This window comes from Otolemur garnettii, unplaced genomic scaffold, assembly GCF_000181295.1.
Source record: "Otolemur garnettii isolate 467f Iridium unplaced genomic scaffold, OtoGar3 scaffold00008, whole genome shotgun sequence".
Taxonomy (NCBI): Eukaryota; Metazoa; Chordata; class Mammalia; order Primates; family Galagidae; genus Otolemur; species Otolemur garnettii.
This window is the reverse complement of record NW_003852403.1, coordinates 25,887,488-25,907,150: the sequence shown is the minus strand read 5'-3', so window position 1 is coordinate 25,907,150 and position 19,663 is coordinate 25,887,488. Positions and strand designations below refer to the sequence as shown.

General features: G+C 39.3%; 1 protein-coding gene across 1 annotated transcript in view; it reads left to right on the top strand.

Moving 5' to 3' along the window:
- BICC1 (BicC family RNA binding protein 1) overlaps window positions 1-19,663 on the top strand; it is a 293,563-nt gene that overhangs the window by 233,756 nt on the left and 40,144 nt on the right. The window contains exon 4 of the mRNA XM_003783644.2: window positions 17,424-17,503. Coding sequence (XP_003783692.1) covers window positions 17,424-17,503 — 80 coding nt within the window. The remainder of the gene's footprint in view (window positions 1-17,423; window positions 17,504-19,663) is intronic.

Sequence of the window (19,663 nt, the reverse complement as noted above, 5' to 3'; positions counted from 1 at the left end):
CCTTCATGTTCACATGGATGGAGCTGGAAAATGTTCTTCTTAGCAAAGTATCACAGGAATGGAAGAAAAAGTATCCAATGTACACACACCTATTATGAAACTAATTTAAACCTTTTTATATGAAAGCTATAACCTAATATACATTTTTAATATTAATGGCTTTTTATTTTGGGATTTCATCAGCATTATACGGTGTACTTCACTAACTATACCTTATTCATATTTTGGAATCTGAGAGGAACCCAAAATTTTTAAGGTCTGGGGTATAAATCCATAAAAATGGTCTTTAAAAGTATGAAAGGAAGTATTCAAGTAGTGTGGGTTGTGGGTTCTTGTACTGATTAGCAAGAACATTTGAAAGCTTAAAAGCAGAACTACAAAATGTTTCAAGTTTACCTGTCTCTATTACATGTTCATTCCAAGCTATCTAAATCATTTCTTACAGTTTTAATTATAATTGCTAAAGTAAAGTTTTGGGAGAAATGTTTTATAATCTTTAGTAGCTATAACTTAAATGTTTTTAGAAGTTTTGCTTAAAACTCCTCTGCTATATTTGCTAGGGGGGCGGTGCCTGTGGCTCAAGGAGTAGGGTGCTGGTCCCATATACCGGGGGTGGCAGGGTCAAGCCTGGCCCCAGCCAAAACTGCAAAAAAACCCCAACTCCTCTGCTACATTTTCTAATTCATAAGTATCACTGAGAGGCTCTGCTATGAAAAACAAAATACATACCTTGCAGAGATGTTAGGGATTTAAGCTAAATTAGTCTTTATTGATTTTCAGTCTTTAGAATTTCTATTGTCATAATCTGATATTTTGGATTTTTTTTTTTTTTTAGAGGAACAGTGAGGTGATGGCATAGAGAATATATTGCATTTTTTTATTCTTGGTTTCTCTCATGAACTGCAGAGTGAACCCTTTCTCCACCAAGTAATTACTAGGCTGTACATTGTACATTCTTAGTACTCTCTTATTAAACGTGACGGGAAATAAACATATCAAGTGTCAAATAGCTTCCAAAAATTCTGTGAAAATCTATGAATGGGAATTCTATGTTCAGATTCCTGTTTATCATATCTTTGTTAGGATGATGCTTGTTATCCAATAGGGTTTTCCCTTAATAAAGAAAAACCCACACAAACAATAACAAAAGAACTGAGACATTTTAATATATGCTAAAATCATAATAAAAAAGAAGCTGTTTTTCATTTATGGGACAGTCCAGGGAGGGGAGAAATGTGGGGCTGAACACCAGTTGATATGAGAGGGCTCTGGGGGCATGGGTTGTTCTGAGTCTACACCCGCAGATGATATGTCTGCAAAGCTGTTACAAATGCCAGATTAGGCAGATTTAACAGACCTGATGGACGGCTCTTCTAATTAGAAAACATGTCTAAAAGAAGAAAGAAGAAATGACAGTGTGTCCAGAATGATAACTGTTCATTTAGTAGTAATGGCTAACATGTACAGACTGTTTACTCTAGCAGAGACACTGTGGTAAGCCTGTTACATTATCCTACTTGTACTTAATCCTCACAATTATCTATGTACATGGACACCTGTTTTATCTTGTTGTCTCCACCAGAGATTGAGAATTCAAAAAATTACAGTTGCCTGACTTAGAGACAGTTCGTAGAAGAACCCACTGAGAGAAGTGGGGTGATTGTGCAAAGACAAAATGACCAAGTGTCTAGTTGATGGTTGTGCCAGAGTCTGAAGGGCTCTCATGGCGTGCCAAGGGGGGTGGTCTTGTGGTGTAGAGGAAGGAAAATGATGGGGAAGCCGATATCATGACCTCAGAGAGATCCACATGGTTACCTGGTGCCTGTGTTCTAACACTCAGCACACAGTATGCTTTCTGGAAAGTATAAAAACTGAGCCCAGTGTATCCCATTGAATCATGGGGCCTACAGACTTAGGGGAGATGGCAACTATGTGAATAATGAGGTCGCATGTCATAGGGCTTATTAGAGGACTGAGCAATGTCATGAGAAGCCAGCAGAGGTAGATATTTACTTTGCACTGGAGGTACCTGGCAAAAACGTAGCTTTGGGGTTGACCTTTATGTGGTGAGGATTGACAGATGGAGCCAAAATTGAGAACAGTGCTGTGGGCAGTGCCTGTGGCTCAAAGGAGTAGGGCGCCAGCCCCATATGCCGGAGGTGGTGGGTTCAAACCCAGCCCCGGCCAAAAACTGCAAAAAAAAAAATAAAAGAGAACAGTGCTGTGTCTTATGGTTTCAAGCACAGAGGCATGCAGATAACAAATCATAGGGCATTTGGGTGTAATGGTTAAGTATTTTGGTTTGGCTGAGGTGCAGATTATATATTGAGAAAAAACGGGGGAGAGAGCTGAACAGTCTTGATCATGAGGTCTTTGAAGACCACAGCAGACAGTTAATTTTATGAGATTGGGGAATCATTGAAGGCTTATAATGAGAAAAACAGTTTTAAGGGAATGATTTTTTTGAACTTTTGCTTCTGACAATTTGGTGAACTTTCTGTCACTAAAAATGTGGCAGTTTAGATGAAAGTTTGGGAGGAATGTTATATAGAAGAAAACATGCCAGGACCGGGAAGTTTTTAAACCCATGGTCACTTGCATGGCTCAGACCATGGTGCTACTTTCACTGTGACTCCACTTTGTAGAATGTGCCTGGGGGTTGCTCCGTGAACCTGGTAAAGGATTTGGACAAGAGAGCAGAACTTTAAGTTCCATTTCACATCTAAAGGTCTTTGACATGATTCTAGGAGTTACCATAGGTCCTAAAACAAGATTTCATATAGAGCTCTGTTTCTATAGTGGAAAGATAAAAGTTGAAGGATTTTCACTACCATAAAGTATATAATTTTTTTTTAAGAAAGAGTTAATTTGATTCAACTGTGGCTTTTCTCACAAACCTTCCCTTTTTTCCTGTTTGTTACTGTTTTCTCCTATGTCTTTAATATAACTGAAAGGAAGTAATGAACTCAAGATTGGTGTTGTCTTATTGGTTAATTTCCTGTTTTCAAGACAGTTGCTGAAACATAATTGTTGAACATTTCTGAACAGAAGATAAATACACACATCAGCTTTTAGTAATGCCAAACTGAGATTGAATCCTTGAAGGATCTTAGTATCTTTATAAATTTTCATACTGCTTAGATAACCAAGACTTGACCTTTTTAACTTTTTTTTTTTTTTTTGAGACAGAGCCTCAAGCTGTCCCCCTGGGTAGAGTGCTGTGGTATCACAGCTCACAGCAACCTCCAACTCCTGGGCTCAAGTGAGTCTCCTACCTCAGCCTCCCAAGTAGCTGGGACCACAGGCGCCCGCCACAACTCCCGGCTATTTTTTGGTTGCAGCCATCATTGTTGTTTGGCGGCCCGGGCTGGATTCAAACCTGTCACCTTAGGTGTACGTGGCTGACCCCTTAGCCACTTGAGCCACAGGCGCCGAGCCCTTTTTAACTTTTTTGAGAATCTATAGGTTCTCTCAGAAGAACTGACTCATAGACATGTACCAAGTCTTTGAATGAAATCATAGGCAGGTTACACTCAGAAAAATTGACCAATACACGTGTACATGGACTTAGAATGAAATTATAGGCAGGTTTCTAGGCCCCACAAAGACACCCATCCTGCCCTAATAAGAAACTCAGACTGATTCAGCAGTTACAGAAATCTCACTTTAAGACATTTCAAACAGGGACAAAAAAGATACGTTCTGTGTGTATCTTTAAAACAGAAATTTTGGGGTGGAACATACAAATAAATGCCTTTAGAGGTAAAAGTTGTGTGGCAGCCAAGAAAATATTAAAGAAATTCAGAAACGCTGCTGAGTCCACACATATTTCTCAAAGGTCCTATAAACATTACAACACATTTATCAAGGAATAGCTGAAGGTGCCAGGATAACTTCCAGTAAGAAGCATGATCATATGATGAAAATGTGTTTTCAGCGTCTCTGAGGGGGGAGGGAGGAAGAGAGAAAGTGAAGCGTAAACTGCATTTGAGCTTCTCTGCTGCACTGGTGAGGTGGACTTGTATTCAACGCTAAGTCAGAAAATTGTTAGCATAATCTCTCCAAAGAAGTTTCTGCTGAGACCTACTACGGAGTACTATTTTTAACCTCTCTGAGGCATGGAGTCTACCCCCTAAAAGTGCTTTGTAGAGAAAGGAGATTAACACACATACTGGATGTGGGGTTCTCCACTTCACTGCCCCAACCCTCCGGTATGCTCTCTCATTCAGAGAAGAGGAATTGGTGGAAAACAAATGAACTCCAAATGGTTTTAAATAAGAAACTCTAATAAGGGGTTGTTTATAGTAGAAAGGGTTAGGTGAACACGCAAATGGATATTAATAGATGATGAGGCACAAAGCTGGCAGCAGCTAGAAGCCATGATTGCCCAAGGGCTGCAGGGGCCAGGAGAGGACAAGGATTGTAGAGGCCCCGTGGAAGGGAGACTGTGGCAGGACACCGCTCGGTGCACTTGGCGGCCTGTAGACCTGCAGCTGCTGCCAGAGGTGCTGGCCCCGCTTCCTGGGGACCAAGCAGGGAAGAGCCAAAAACACAGTAACCCGGGGGCACGGGCAAATGGAACGTAACCAGGTTCCATTTTCCAAGTCTTGGACTTCTCTGAGAAAACCCAAGATGTTAGTTGCTGTCCTGGTGGAGTTATTTGTTGTGAGGAACTGTCCTTTAAGGTTTATATTTACTTAGATCAACAGGTGATTTTAATCACAGCTGCAGAGTGATACATAAATATTACTTTTCCAAATGTCCTTGCTTAGGAGACATTGGAACATTCTTTAAAGAAAGAGCACAATACCCCATTATCAGGATTGCCCTTGTTTCCATTTATTTTAGAAACCATTAACTTAGAGATGCTGCCATAAATGTTTGAAAGAATTCCTTGTGCAGTTAGTGGTGGCCGTAAACATGTGGCCTTCCCCAGCTATGTGGACGCTGTCCCAGCTTTGTCTTTCGGTGGAAGTTAACCCCACCAGTATATATTCTTGCCTGGTTTCTCTAGGGCATTCTGTATTCAGAGCCAAAGTATGTTAGTAAAATATTAAGAGTAACCGCGCAACAAATAAAAAGAGATAAAGTTGAGAAACTGCATGGCAGAAAGCCTGTCACAGAATTGTGGATGAGAAAGAAGAAACTTTTCTAGTTGAGAAAGCATTGTGGTCATTATCGTTAACATTTAAAGGTCTCGATTTTTAAGAAGATTCTTCTTGAAATGTTGTAGTTGGAGAAAAAAACTTCGACTGAAATACATTTTGTTCAAAAGTACAAGCATGTAATTTGAATGAGTTGATCTTTTCAGACTTTGCTAATACCGATGATCTTTTCAGGTGTATTTTCCGCCCATTGTTAATGGATAGCTGTTCACGGTGGAAAGTGCAGAAGAGCTTGAAGCATAAAATAAAAATTACCTTTAGTATTAGAACTAATTACTATTAATTGGGGGTGTTTTCCTTTCTTCCTCTTAACATACGGACATCCTTAAAATAAAATTATGACATTGTGACCCTTTATTAATATTTTCAAATTGATTTCCAGACATTTTACACCAATTTTTATTTCCACCAAGAGTATGCTAAAAAGTTTAACTTTATCTGTATTGGCCTTGTAATTTTAAAAACTTTTCCAACTTTATAAATGAAAATGATTTGGTAAGACTGAACTTTATTCCTATTTGTATATTTATTTACCATTTTTCTGTTGAATTACTCATGTTTTTTGCCCATTTTCCTATAGGACAGTAAGGTGTTTTTCTCTTACTTATAGGAGCTCTTTGTATAGAAAAATATTTATTTAAGAAGATTGTCTTGTTAGAAAGGATGGGAATACCTGGTCACCATTATCAAGTGACGACTAATTTCTCTAATATTTGATGAGAAGCCACTGTTTTCTTGCTCTTAGAAGAACCAATTTTAAAAGAAAAAACTCTCAATTTTTTTTTATTATTTAAGATATTGAAGCAGGCCCTAGGGATAAATGCTTGATGAGTCCTGATTTAGAAATTGTTAGGCTTCGACGTAACTGTAGATATTTTTATTAAGAAAAATGAAAATTTGAAGCTGTTTGGCAATTTGAATAGTATCCTCACCCCTACTTCCTGAAGATGTAAATCTCTTTGGATTGAGAGATTAAGACCCTTGGTTCCTCCTTAGTGAAAGAGTTAATCAGAAGTATAAGAGAAAGACGTAACGTACAGTTGAGGAGAGGGATATGAAGACTGTTGCCATGTCTGCGGCTTCATAAAAGAGCCTATTAATCCTTGTGAAGCTATTCTGTAGAAGGTGGGAGTGAGAGGACTGGCAGATGGGCATTTTCCAAATGATAATTTTCTTTAAGGACCATTTACTTAATATTAGGCCCTTTTAAATTTTTGTGAAAATTACCAGCTTTCTTGGGATCATGAATAAGCTCGAAACACAGTCTTTCAAAGGCAGGCAGTTGAACCTATAATTAGCTGCTCCTTAGTGTAACTTAGAAAACTTTCTCACTAGATCTTACAGCAAAGATGAGAAAGGTCAAGAATTTTAATGCCAGTCTCAAGTTGGTAAGTTGTTTTTAGAACTGAATTCCTAAAAGTTTCCCTGTTTCCTACATAACACCCTTAATTGTGCCTCCGATGACTTCAAAAGACAGCATTTCTGGTTTTTAAATTCCTTCTCTTGCTGGGTCAGACATAAAGAGATCATGTATGTGGCATGATGTAGTCACGTCTTTATTCACAGGAATTTCCTAGTTGAACGTGTGCGAACCCTTAAATGCACGGTGGCTTACTCTGTAATGGCAACCAGCAGTTGTGTGTTAAAATTTTTCACAAAAATTCCCAGCTGTTGTAAAAAGGAGTAATCTGCGCTGGCCACAGATTGCAGCTTTTTGGAGTTAGAACACAAGCAATACCTCTGGGACCTGTCGTGTACGCTGTGGACAGCAGTATTCCTTGGAGAGAGAACGGAGATTAGTCACTTCTGGCTCTGAGAGGTTCTTGCATAACTTGCTGTTATCTCGGCACAATTTCCTGGGGACGCTTTATCCTGGCAAATGCCTACATCCTGCTTCAGTACCCCCTTCTCAGGAAAAGGACCACTGGGTACTGGCTGGGGGGTTCCACTGCCATTCCAGAGGGCTGGTATTCCGTGTCCCCCTCCCCATCCTGGGTCCCTGCTTTACTGTTTGTCATGGGGGGTGACTTGGCTTTGTTCCCACCATCTCCAGCGTTGCCCACCTCTAGTTCATGCTGAGATGAATGTCCTCCCTTGCAGTAGCCCAGAGCCTCCCAGGCTTTCTGTAGGATTGTTACATACAAACCATTCTGATGATTCCCGCTTTCCTCCTGGCACTTAGTTTCCTTTCTTCCCCCTTCCCAGAATCCTTATCTCTGGAATAGAGCTCAGACGCCAAGAAGCTGCCCAGAAATGAATTGAGTTAGGCTTTGTGTTTTTAACTTTCTCCCCCCCCCCCCAAACTGTGTTCTGAAGCTACATTTCTCCTGTGCTGTGGATTTTTTTCCTGCCCTCCTTTTACCTGAACAGCAACTCTGAGAATTAAGTTTTGGGTTTCGTTTACACTGCACAAGATAAAGTGGCTTAAAAGATAAGGTAGTTTACGCATTTCTAATTCTCTCACTCCTTAAATACATCTGGTTTTGATTATTCCATCTGGTGTGCCTTGATTTTTGCCTTCTGCTTTGTTTGCATTTCGTGTTTTTCTCTCAGATTATTTCTAGGTTTTTGCTGAGTCTTTTTGACTCTGTTTCTGATTAAATAAATAGCTTTGATAAGTCACAGTGGAATCTTAACACAGAGAGGCATGCACACAATTTACCTGTCCTATCCCTTATGCCTCATTTCTCTGCCTAAAATTGAAAGGGCTGTGGAGAGCCATGATAATAGCATCGCGTCCTTGTATTTTGAGTTCTGTTGTTGATGGCGTTGGAAACACTGGTATTCCATCAGCAAAGACTATTGTCCAGCTGGCTTTGGGTTTTCTCAAGCTGGTTGCTCTTTTCTACCCAGTTGATAAATATCTGTCGGTTCCTTAGTGGTACGTGAATGTACCTTCCACCCTTCCCTTTCATTCAGCAAGCACCTAGCCGATGTCCTCACAGTGGTGAAGGCGCCTCCTCTCCAGCTGTTGCCAAAGAGGTGGGCAGAAGAGTATCTTGAGGAACTTGTCGTACTTGCTTTCTTGTTTTTTTTTTTTTTTTAAGGGAAAATCAATAGGAACATTAATTTACTTTTATTTATCTATTCATTTATTGAGTATTTTTTCAAATTAATACGAGGGTATAATTTTTAGGTTACATTGTTCTCACTTCCAGGGTAAAGTTTTGTAAACAGAGCCCCTCACCAGGGCGTGTCATACACCCTCACAGTGTGCACATTAGGTGAGATCCCACCTCGTGCCCTCCCTCCTCCTGCCGTATGTTCCTTCCCCCTCCCACTTCCTCCTACCCCTGATCTGGACTATATTAGTGTTTTATTGTTCTTATGAGCATGTAATTATTTATATATTGATTTCATATTAGTATGGAGTACATTGGATATTTATTTTTCCATTCTTGAGATACTTTACTAAGAAGAAAGTATTTCAGCTCCAGGTAAATGTAGAAAATGTATAGTCTCCATATTTTTTAATGGCTGAATAATAGTCCATGGTATACATATAGCATAGTTTGTTGAACCATTCATGGTCACTTAGGTTGCTTCCATGACTTGGCTATTATGAATTGAGCCACAATAAACATTCTAGTTTGCCACAAATGTCTTTGTGGTAAAATAATTTTTGTTCTTCTGAGTAGATACCTAGTAATGGGAGGTCAACCTTTCCAGGGTCAAATGGACGGTCTACATTTAGATCTTTAAGGATTCTCCATACTTCTCTCCAAAAAGGCTGTATTAGTTTGCAGTCCCGCCAGCAGTGTAGAAGTGGTTCTCTTCCCTTCATATCCATGCCCAGCATCTGGTCTTTGGGAACTTTGTGATGTGGGCTAATCTTGCTGGGGTTAGATGTCTTAAAGTGGTTTTGATTTGCATTTCTCTGATGATTAAAGACGATGAGCACTTTTTCATGTGTTTTTTGGCCATTCATCTGTCATCCTCAGAGAAGTTTCTGTTCACACCTCTTGCCCACTTTAGAGAGGGTTATTTGCACTTGTCTTATTGTTTGAATTCTCTGTAGATCATAGTTATCAGGCCTTTGTCAGATTCATAACATGCAATAATCTTCTCCCATTCCAAAGGCTGTCCTGTTTGCTTTGTCTGTGGTACCCTTAGCTGTGCAAAAGCTTTTTGGCTTGATCAAGTCCCAGTTATTTATTTTTAGTGTTGCTGCAATTGCGGGGCGGGTGGCGGGTTCCTCATAAAGTTTATTCCCAGGCCAGTATCTTTAAGTGTTTTCCCCACATTCTCTTCTAGAATTTTGATTGTTTCATATCATAAATTTAAGTCTTTTATCCAATGAGAATCTTTTTTTTTCAAAAATAGAGAAGTTGATCTGTGGAATAGGATAGAGAATGTAGAGATGAACCCAGCTACATACCGTCATTTAATCTTTGATAAGCCTAACAAAAACATGCAATGAGGGAAGGAATCCTTATTTAACAAATGGTGCTGGGAGAACTGGTTATCCACATGTAAAAGACTGCAACTGGACCCTCACCTCTCACTATTCACTTGCTTTCTTGAGATTTGCTCATGTCACACGTGCCATGGTCATGTCCGGAATACTCTTCCTCCATTAAGTATTTAGTTTCATTCTGCCAAAGGGTATTTCCATAGGAAGTTGCAGGCTAGTGTGGATACCAATGGGAACATTAATCTCATGAAAATTAGGTTTTGAATTTCAAATACATTTGGTTTTACACTGGTCACGCTGATGTTTTAGTTGACGTCTAAGGAGATCAAATTCTTCTGATTTAAAATAAGGTACATAAGGATCATTTTACACCTTATCCTACAGCACTACACTATACAATTGACCTTTGAGCTGTGTGAAAGTGAGGGGTGCTGACACACCAGCTCATAGCCTGTTGTTGACCGGAAGCCTTGCTGGTAACATAAACAGCTGATTAACACGTGTTTGAGGTATTACATGTATTATTTATTGTATCCTTACAATAGAGTAAGCGAGAAAAAAGAAATGACATTAAGAAAAATCATGAGTGGCAAAAGGTGTGGGTCCAGTTTCAGTCTTTTACATGTGGATATCCAGTTCTCCCAGCACCATTTATTGAATAGGAATTCTTTCCCCCAGTGTATGTTCTTGTTTAGTTTATCAAAGATTAGGTGGCTGTAAGATGTTAGTTTCATTTCCTGGTTTTCTATTCTATTCCAAATGTCTGTGTCTTTATTTTTGTGCTAGTACCATGCTGTTTTGACTACTATGGCCTTGTAATACAGCCTAAAGTCTCATATGCTGATGCCTCTGGCTTCGTTTTAATTACTAAGACCTGCCTTAGCTATATAGGATTTTTTCTGAATTAAAAGACGTAAATTTAAGGCATGAAACAGTAAAAATCCTCAAAGAAAGCATAGGAAAAACACTTGAAGATATTGGTTTGGGGAAAGACTTCATGAAGAAGACTTCCATGGCAGTCGCAACAACAAAATATACATTTTTGAAGTGTGTATTTGTATGTTATTTGACCCATGTACAGTTTTTGTTTAAAAAGGAAACTCCATTTCTCAAGAAGCTGGGGGGAAACTTGCATGACAGTAAAATACGAGCAATGGCCAGTTGGCTGTGAGTTGAATTCACTTTCCCCAATTACCAAACTGATTTGCTGACCTAAAGGAAAAGGATCAAAAATAGCATACACATTGAATGTCTCCAGTGGGGGGTGATGTAGAATCTTGTCTCTGTATGGAGTTGTCAGTACATTTGTTTTGTGCCTAAGGTTACATGATTCATGAAATGCCATTGGGGTGAACACTGCCTTTCATCCAAATTGCACACTTGTAAACTATGTAAAACCAGAGGAAAGCCAGTTATAGACCCATCCCCAGGGTTAGAGGCTGGTCTTCCCTTACGCAGAAGCAGATGATCCTATCAGACACATAGTGTTTAAAGCCCATAGCTTAAGATTCTTGCAAATATTTTAGAGTTTAGGTGAACTACTTACCAGGATAAATCAAAAAGTATAAAGTTGCTTATCAGGTCAATGTGATTTAAGAACCTTATAGTATTACTTTATAGCAAAGAAATTAAAATTTATAAGGAAGTCTAGCACAGATCTCACCTTACTTCTTTTTTTTTTTTTTCCCTTAATGCATTGCTGACCAGTCATGAGTTACCCAGTAACATGGATAGTTTCTGTATAAAATTGCTGGTCTTAACAATGTGTTAAAATACCATACTCCAGAGGTTCAGTGACTCTTCCAAGGTGATACTGCTTGTTTATGGGTAATGTTGACTGTAGAATTCATATCTTCTTCCTTCATTATGAGGGAAATGGGCAGCAGAGGGCAGGGTCAGATCAGTACAAGTTAACACACTCTGTGTGATACATGCTGGCTTTTTAGACTTTCTCTGTGTGATACCAAGTCAGCCAGTGCCCTTGAGATGTCTGAGGCTTTTTCTGAGACTTGACATATTATATATCGACTCTTTGAGAGAATTGCAATCTTAGGTTCACATTCTTAATTTGGCCATTACTACTTTGGGACTGCTCGCTGCCAGGGATTGCAGGAACTTCAGGGCAAGTTGGAGCTTCCCTCCCCTGTTTGTCCACTGACCACTCTTGACAGACCCAGGCCCCCACTAATGACCCTCTTGATCAGTGATTCTCAACCTGTGGCTCGTGACTTACAAGAACTATATTAAAGGGCCACAGCATTAGGAAGTTTGAGAACCACTGCTCTTGATTATATTGTTTCAGAAGCTAAAGCTCTTTAGGAAGAAATTACACTTGAAACAAAAGTAAAAAGAACCCTTGGCTAGGGGAAAGTAAATTCTGTCCACTGGTCTCTGCTTTATGGATCTAAGGTCAGTTTAACAGTTTTATTTATATGCACAGTACGTGCCAGAGCCATCCTGATTTAAACAATGATGTGGATAAACAAAAGTGCAACTCGCAGAGGATGACTTTTACTTTGGGATGCTGTGAGTAGGAGGCAGGCATTTAGTCCAGCAAGGGATTTTCTGTTGTTTTCTTTCTGTAAAAGAACATGCCCCAAATGAAAGACTTAGTATGGATTTGGGGGATTGAATCAGCAGTGCTCAATCAGGGAGACAGAAAAGTAGCCAAAAACAGATTCTTGGTGAAAGGTTGGCTTCAATTTGTCGTGTGTCAATAGCACGTTACTTTCTGTAGCATGATAAAAGCAAATGGCTGATGGGAATATTCTCTAAAGCAGGGGTCCTCAAACTTTTTAAACAGGGGGCCAGTTCACTGTCCCTCAGACCGTTGGAGGGCCAGACTGTGGGTGCCGGAGCGAGTTGGCTGCTAAGCAGGACAGGCAGCAGAGGCAAAAACACCCAGTGGGCCGGATAAGTGACCTAGGCAGGCTGCATGTGGCCCATGGGCCATAGTTTGAGGACGCCTGCTCTATAGGTTTTCCTGTGGGATAAGAATGAAGTGGAAAGGAAGTTTAGGCTTGGGGAGAAGGGAAGAGACACCACAATATTCACTAATGCTTCCATGGATGGGGATGTTTCCAAGGATGGAAAACCAAAGGGTAGAAACCAGAGTACCAAGAGATAATCTTTTAAAACTATAACTACATTTAAGATCATGAAAACATTCCAGCTCTTCCAAATATTTATTGAGAATGTTTTAAAAGTGGGTGTTCACATGAAAATAACTCCTGCCTTATCAAGTCTTTATGGGAGGTTTTGCTTTTTTTAAAAAAGGGCACATCTTCTTCACTCTTTTGCAGTATGCATGTATAAAGTGCCCCTTTGGTGCATGTGGTCACAAAGTGATATAAGGACATTGGGGGCAGTTGGAAGGGGAGTGAGGGATTTAAAAACTTAACCTATCAGGTGAGCACTGTTCTGGTGATGGGCACACTAAGAGTCCTGACTTCTGCATTATATGATCCATCCCTGTAGTCAGAACACTTATACTACCAAATATTTTGAAATAAAATTATAGAAAATAAATAAATAAAATCCCTGTCACATGCATGTCTATTCCTGCCTCATACCATATAGTGAAAGCTGGATCTTTTGGTCTTCTCTTCCATCGGTTCACACCAGAGAGATGTGAGCAGATGGATAGGATGGGAATCTAAAAACAGAAAATCTGGGCCTGGCTCCCATAGTGCAGTGGTTACAGCAGGGTTCGAACCCAGCCCGGGCCGGCTAAATAACACGGACAACCACAACAAAAAATAGCCAGACGTTGTGGCGGGCGCCTGTAGTCCAGTTACTTGGGTGGCTGAGGCTAGAAAATCACTTAAGACTAAGGGTTTGAGGTTGGTGTGAGCTGGGATGCCATGGCACTCTACCAAGGGTGACACAGTAAGACTCTGTCTCCAAAAAAAAAAAAAAAAAAAAAACCCAGAATATCTGGATGAACATCTGACAATTTTCTGTGTTTTTATATAGAAGTTCTGAGATCAGAATATTTGGGTCAGACCTGTTTAGGGGATGTGAGCGTTAGCCTCTAGACCAGTTCTCATCCTTCCTAATGTCACGGCGACCCACAGCTTGAGAACCGCTGCTGTAGACTCTTCCTGTTGACTTCTATCTCCCTCCTCTGTATTTTGCCCTTTCCTAAAATACAGAAGCCCTGCAGCAGCAGTTTACAGAGTATCTGTCACTTGTTTGGCACTTTTTCAGTTATAAAACCAAATAAAATATGATTTCTGTGTTTGGGGATTTTGAAGGTTGATTGTAAAGTAATGAATGCTATTTTTTAGAGTAAATGTCTTAAAACCTTCATGCCTAAATTGGAGCTGTTCTTCAGAGCAATTAATTTTGAGAAGGGGAAGCTATATGCCTGTTCCCTATTTCTCTACCATCTCTCCCAACACTGTTTATAGTGAAAATTTCCCTCATTTTTATGTTGAAACGTGTGATTTAATACTTTAGTTTTTCTCCATCAAGTGTTTCCAGATTGAAGATGAATGAAATTTTAGTTTTTTTTTGTGTGTGTGGTATTACACAGAAACATTTAAATCGTTAACTTTAACAGTCACTGAAAACAGAGAACTGTATTCCAGGAACGGCGATGAGTAAATTAAGTTCAACCTGGAGTAAGATAGAGCGCTCACATGTGTTGTACGCGTCTGCTAAACAAGGGCGAATGAGGGATGGAAAATACAAGGCTACTGTTTACCTTAGCGGTTTAAACCAGAATTTGGTCATGGTTGTTTATCTCTGCTTTTATTAAACTTGACTATTTACAAAACCACTTTTCATAAAAGCACCAATTTAGGTCCTAGAGACATCTGGTACATATTGGTGCCCATAATTGATCATTTATACGTTGGTCACTAGATGGTGCCCTTTCACTTTGGAAGACTTTCCTATTGAGGCTTCTGCTTTTTATTTTGCTTATTGTTAGGTTGATGCAAATATGGTGGAAAATCAGATTCTTTCTTATATTGGATCCGAAGTTCCCTGTCCCTCCACAGATGCATAGAATTTTTAACCTGGTTATCCGACCCAAAATAATAGGCTTGCAGAGTACCGTAACACTCAATGCTTACTATTAATTTATCTTGTGAGAAAGATACATTTTTATCCTGTAAAATCATTTTGTATCATATGTATTTGGCTAGTAGATAACTGACTACAATCGAAATATTTATGTGGCTTAATTTTCTGTTACCTGTACTTGATTTAACAGTCAACTTGGAAAAACCAGTGAAATGCTGATTACCAGGTCTTCATGGCCCAGGAAACTGTATTTAGCAGGTGTATTTTGAGAAACACTGAGTACTAATCACGCACAGTAGTAGTGAGTATTATCAGTATAAATTAATATCAGCATCAGCCCACGGTAACTCAAACCCAAGTTAAGATAGGTGAAACAGAAAATTTGAAGGTAGACATCTCTTTGTGTAAATGTTACTTAGAAGAGTTTATGGACATAATGAGAATCATTGAAGAAAATGCAGTGTTTATTTCCGTATTCCCACATTCCCACACATGTGGTAAAGGTTATCTGGAGTGTCACAAAGAAACGGTGGTCCTGCTCCCCATTAGGGTGCTTTAGGGAACAGCAGTGGGAAGAAGATGTCCTACCACTGGGTTCTCTCTCAACTCAGGAAGGTCAGACAGCCCCTGTGCCCTGCTTTTAAGCTGCTCACTTTATACCTGATACTTAAAGCATTTTGGAAATTTTCAACCAGTCTTAAGGCCTTTGGTCTTCATAATGTCCCTGTGACAGGTTAGGTATCAGAGGAGGGATTAAAAAACAGGATAAAAAGAAGTGTCTGAGACCAAGGGGAGCCACCCCAGGGCAATGAGTGGCAGTGATGGCACCAACTCAAATTGAGCCCAGCTGGTGATGTCCCCCCAGCAGGCCAGAGACACTCCCAAACTCTGGAGCTCTGTAGTATGCTGCTGTAAACTGTGCTAGTCACCATCCTAGTCCTAGGGTAGCTAAGAAAAAATCATTTAGTTCTTTCTTCCTCCTTCTCTGATTTTTGGGTGAGGGCAGTTGCCCAGTTACCCCTTTATGACATGATGTGCTCACTGTGGCATTGGTTTTCACCTGGGATATGGCATTGGAGTAGGGGGATGACAATACCAAGAAATATGTGTGGTTTAGATTTTGAGATCCTGATTCCTTATCCTAGAGAATACATCCTTTAAAAGAGTTAAATGATCCAGGCAGTTAACTAACTATTAGTTAATTGTGAAAGCTGTTCAGAAATGTTTGCTTATGGTCACTGATTTGATGGACTCAGGTGAGAAGTCAGTACCTTGTAGGCACTCAATAAGGCCAGAATTATTAATGATTGTGATAATCATAATAAATTTTCTCTGTTATTCAGCTTTGCCAGTAAAGCTAATGGGTATAGGACTTTTGCTTACCCTAGAATGGTCTTAGTGTATGTCAGGCTGACCTATAAGGTAATAGGACAATTAGATTCCTAGGGTGACTTGCAAACCTGATTAAAGAAAGAGCTGAAGAGGTGTGTCCCTAGGGTTTTGGCTCAGATACGCTGATGTCTCTCTCTGTCTGGAAGATTCCAGCTTAGCCAACTGTCTCCTCACCTCCTCTAAGCCTTTACCCAGATCTCACTTTCTCAGTAAGGCCTAATTCCCCTCCACCTTTCCCACAGCTGGTACTGTTCATCCTGTATCTTTCCTTTCTTTTCCCTTTTTTAATATCATTTATGCTTTATTAATAATATATTAGATAATTTGGTTCATTTTTGTCTCCCTGTACAAGACTGCAAATTTTATGTGGACAGGAGTCTTTTTTCTTCGCTCATGGATCCCCTACCCCCTGGAACAGTACCTGGAGATAATAGAAGTTCAGAAAATATTTGTCAAATAATTAATGCTTTCCTATGTAAAATTCAGTGGTATTGATAAACAATAGACAGCATGTATTAGCCACTCAGCACTAGTTCTGGATAAGTATTAAATATTCTTTTTTTTTTTTTTTTTTTTTTGCGACAGAGTCTCACTTTCTTGCCCTTGGTAGCGTGTCCTGGCCTCATAGCTCACAGCAACCTTGTGAGGGCACAAGTGGTCCTCTTGCCTCAGTCTCCCAAGTAGCTGGGACTTTAGGTGCTCATCACAACGCCCGGCTGTTTTTAGAGATGGGCTCTCACTCTTGTTTAGGCTAGGAGGGAACTCTTGAGCTCAAGCAATCCACCTGCCTGAGCCTTCTGGAATGCTACGATTATAGGTGTGAGCCACTGTGCGTGGCCCAAGTATTAAACATTCTTGAATGAATTTTTTTCTGTTAACCCCAGTCTGTAAGGATGTTTTCTAAATTATTACATAGTTTAAGGTATGGATCCATTGTTGGAAGATACGGAATTATGATGACCAAGCTTCTGAGTGATTTTCTGTGGCAAGTTATGCAACTTCTCTATGCCCTAGTTTCCTCTGTAAAGGACCTCACAAAGCAGTGCTGTGTGGATTAAATGAATTAAAGCATTTTAACCTTTAGAACAGGGCCTGGAATATAGCAGTAGGTGAATTAGTAAGTTCAATTTGTAGACTCCTTGCTTATTTAAAAAAATTATCATACATTTATTTTGCAGTTGTATGATATCACAAATTATATATTTGTCAAAATGTTTTAAAAGTTAAATGGCATAGTAAATTTTCAGAAGGAGGAAAGCCACATATAAATGGGCAATTTCAATATTTTCCATATTTCTGTTTTTATTACAGTGATAACATACCTAGAATAAAACAAATACTGAATTTCTTTTGGAATCTGTCAAGTTCTAAGTCAAGAGTTTAAGTGTTTCAAATGAGCCTTTGTTTCTGATTTCTTATAGATCCCCATATTAAGGTTTCTGGAAAGAAAGAAGATGTTAAAGAAGCCAAGGAAATGATCATGTCTGTCTTAGACACAAAAGTAAGTGAATGTTAAGGCCACTCAGATGTCAGAACCTTGTCTCTGCAAGGGCTACTTCATGCCGTTATGAAAGAACCATTTGGAGAAGAAAAACCAGGAGAAAGTAATGGTGGGTTTTTAAAAATAAGCACATGTGATTCTACAGTGGATGTAAAGTTCTGTTTAATATTTGGCTAGATTCTCTCATGCTGAGTAACTGAACAATATATGCACACCCAGACACACATACACATGTATATGTATGGATGTGGATATATGTGGGTATACGTACAGACATACATGACATCATCAGAAATAGGAATTGGCTCTGGGTAGCATAGGGTAAGTAATAAAGACTGTAAGAATTAGCATATTTGTCTCTATGATTGGCAGTAGAAAACCAGAATGAGCTTTGGTATAGTTCAGTGTGTGTGTATGATGGCGTGAAATTTCATGCTTTCTCTCCTGCGATCATGTGCATGCTCTCTCCTCTCTCTATCAAATTTATGCTCATTTGTGAGAAAATCAATTCTCACAAATGATTATAAATTTTTCCGTATTCAAATTTCCCTGCTACTTTTCTATATAAGTATGTGTAAGCTTTTATACTCATTTATGAGAATTTATTTTATTCAATAAACACGTGTAAATCACTTACTGTATAGCAGCCACCTTACTAAGCAATTTACATTTTACAACAATTAATTTGTTTCATCCTCATAACTGAGTCAACACAGAGATACTAAGTAGTTTTCTCAGGATCCCGGAGCTGGTAAGTGAGGAGGTGGGATTCAAATCCAGGCTGTCTTGCTGGTAGCCATCTTGTTTTGCCGCCTGGTATTGCATTAGAATGATCTCTACTCTCTCTCTTACTTTCTTTCATTCTTCCTCTTTTTCTTTCTGCTCTTTAACTTTAAAAAATTATTTATCTTACAGTCATTAAGTATTTTAGAAGTTTCTCCAAAAGGAGGATTTCTTGTATTTCAAAGGTCAAACTGAGAGAAGACCTAAGTTTTAAAATCAAGATATTTAACAAGTATAAGTTTAACATAAGAATTCAGAAGGTTTGTGGCTTGGCGCCTGTAGCACAGTGGTTATAGTGCCAGCCACATACACCGAGAGTGGTGGGTTCAAACCCAGCCTGGGCCAGCTAAACAGCAGTGACAACTGCAACAAAAAAATAGCCAGGTGTTGTGGTGGGCACCTGTAGTCCCAGCTACTTGGGAGGCTGAGGCAAGAGAATCTCTCAAGCCCAAGAGTTTGAGGTTGTTGTGAGCTGTGATTTTGCAGCACTCTACCGAGGGTGACATAATAAGACTCTGTCTCAAAAAAAAAAAAAAAAAAAAAATTCAAACAGTTTAAAATTATTGGTATTTTTAACATTTTGTATTTTGACTTTTTGATGTCTCTTGTTAAGGACTGAGGAATTTCAGTAACAGTTTTCCAAATGAGAAAGTTCACGTCAGTGTTTACAATTTTACAACATTTAATGTCCCAGCCTTAAATGCATGAGTTCCAGTATGACCATAGTGTTTTTAGTCAGAGTGTCTTGGAATTTACGTTTTTGCTTTAATATAACAAAAACAATTGGTATGAATTTTCTTAAGCCATTTCACTGCCAGACATCTATGCTTTTCGATTGACTTTGTAAGTTTAGCATGCCCTATTAGATAGAAGCTGTTAAAGTGACACTTGTAAATATTTCTTTATTCACAGTTTTGAGATTTCTCTTTATTTCTAGTTTTCTATCATCTTAGTCCTACGATCCCATTAACATACATATCATGTCTTGTAATTGTGTTTTCATCTGTTTTTAGTTATTTGAATTTGATGTTTCATGTATAATGTCTTTAGAGAGAATACGAATAACTTATTTATAATTGTACCTGACTTTATCTAAAGACTACTTTCCAGGCTCGGCTCCTATGGCTCAAATGGCTAAGGCACCAGCCACATACACCTGAGCTGGCAGGTTCGAATCTGGCCCGGGCCCGCCAAACAACAATGATGGCTGCAACCAAAAAATAGCCAGGCATTGTGGCAGGCACCTGTAGTCCCAGCTACTTGGGAGACAGAGGCAGGAGACTCGCTTGAGCCCAGGAGTTGGAGGTTGCTGTGAGCTGTGATGCCACAGCGCTCTACTCAGGGGGACAGCTTGAGGCTCTGTCTCAAAAAAAAAAA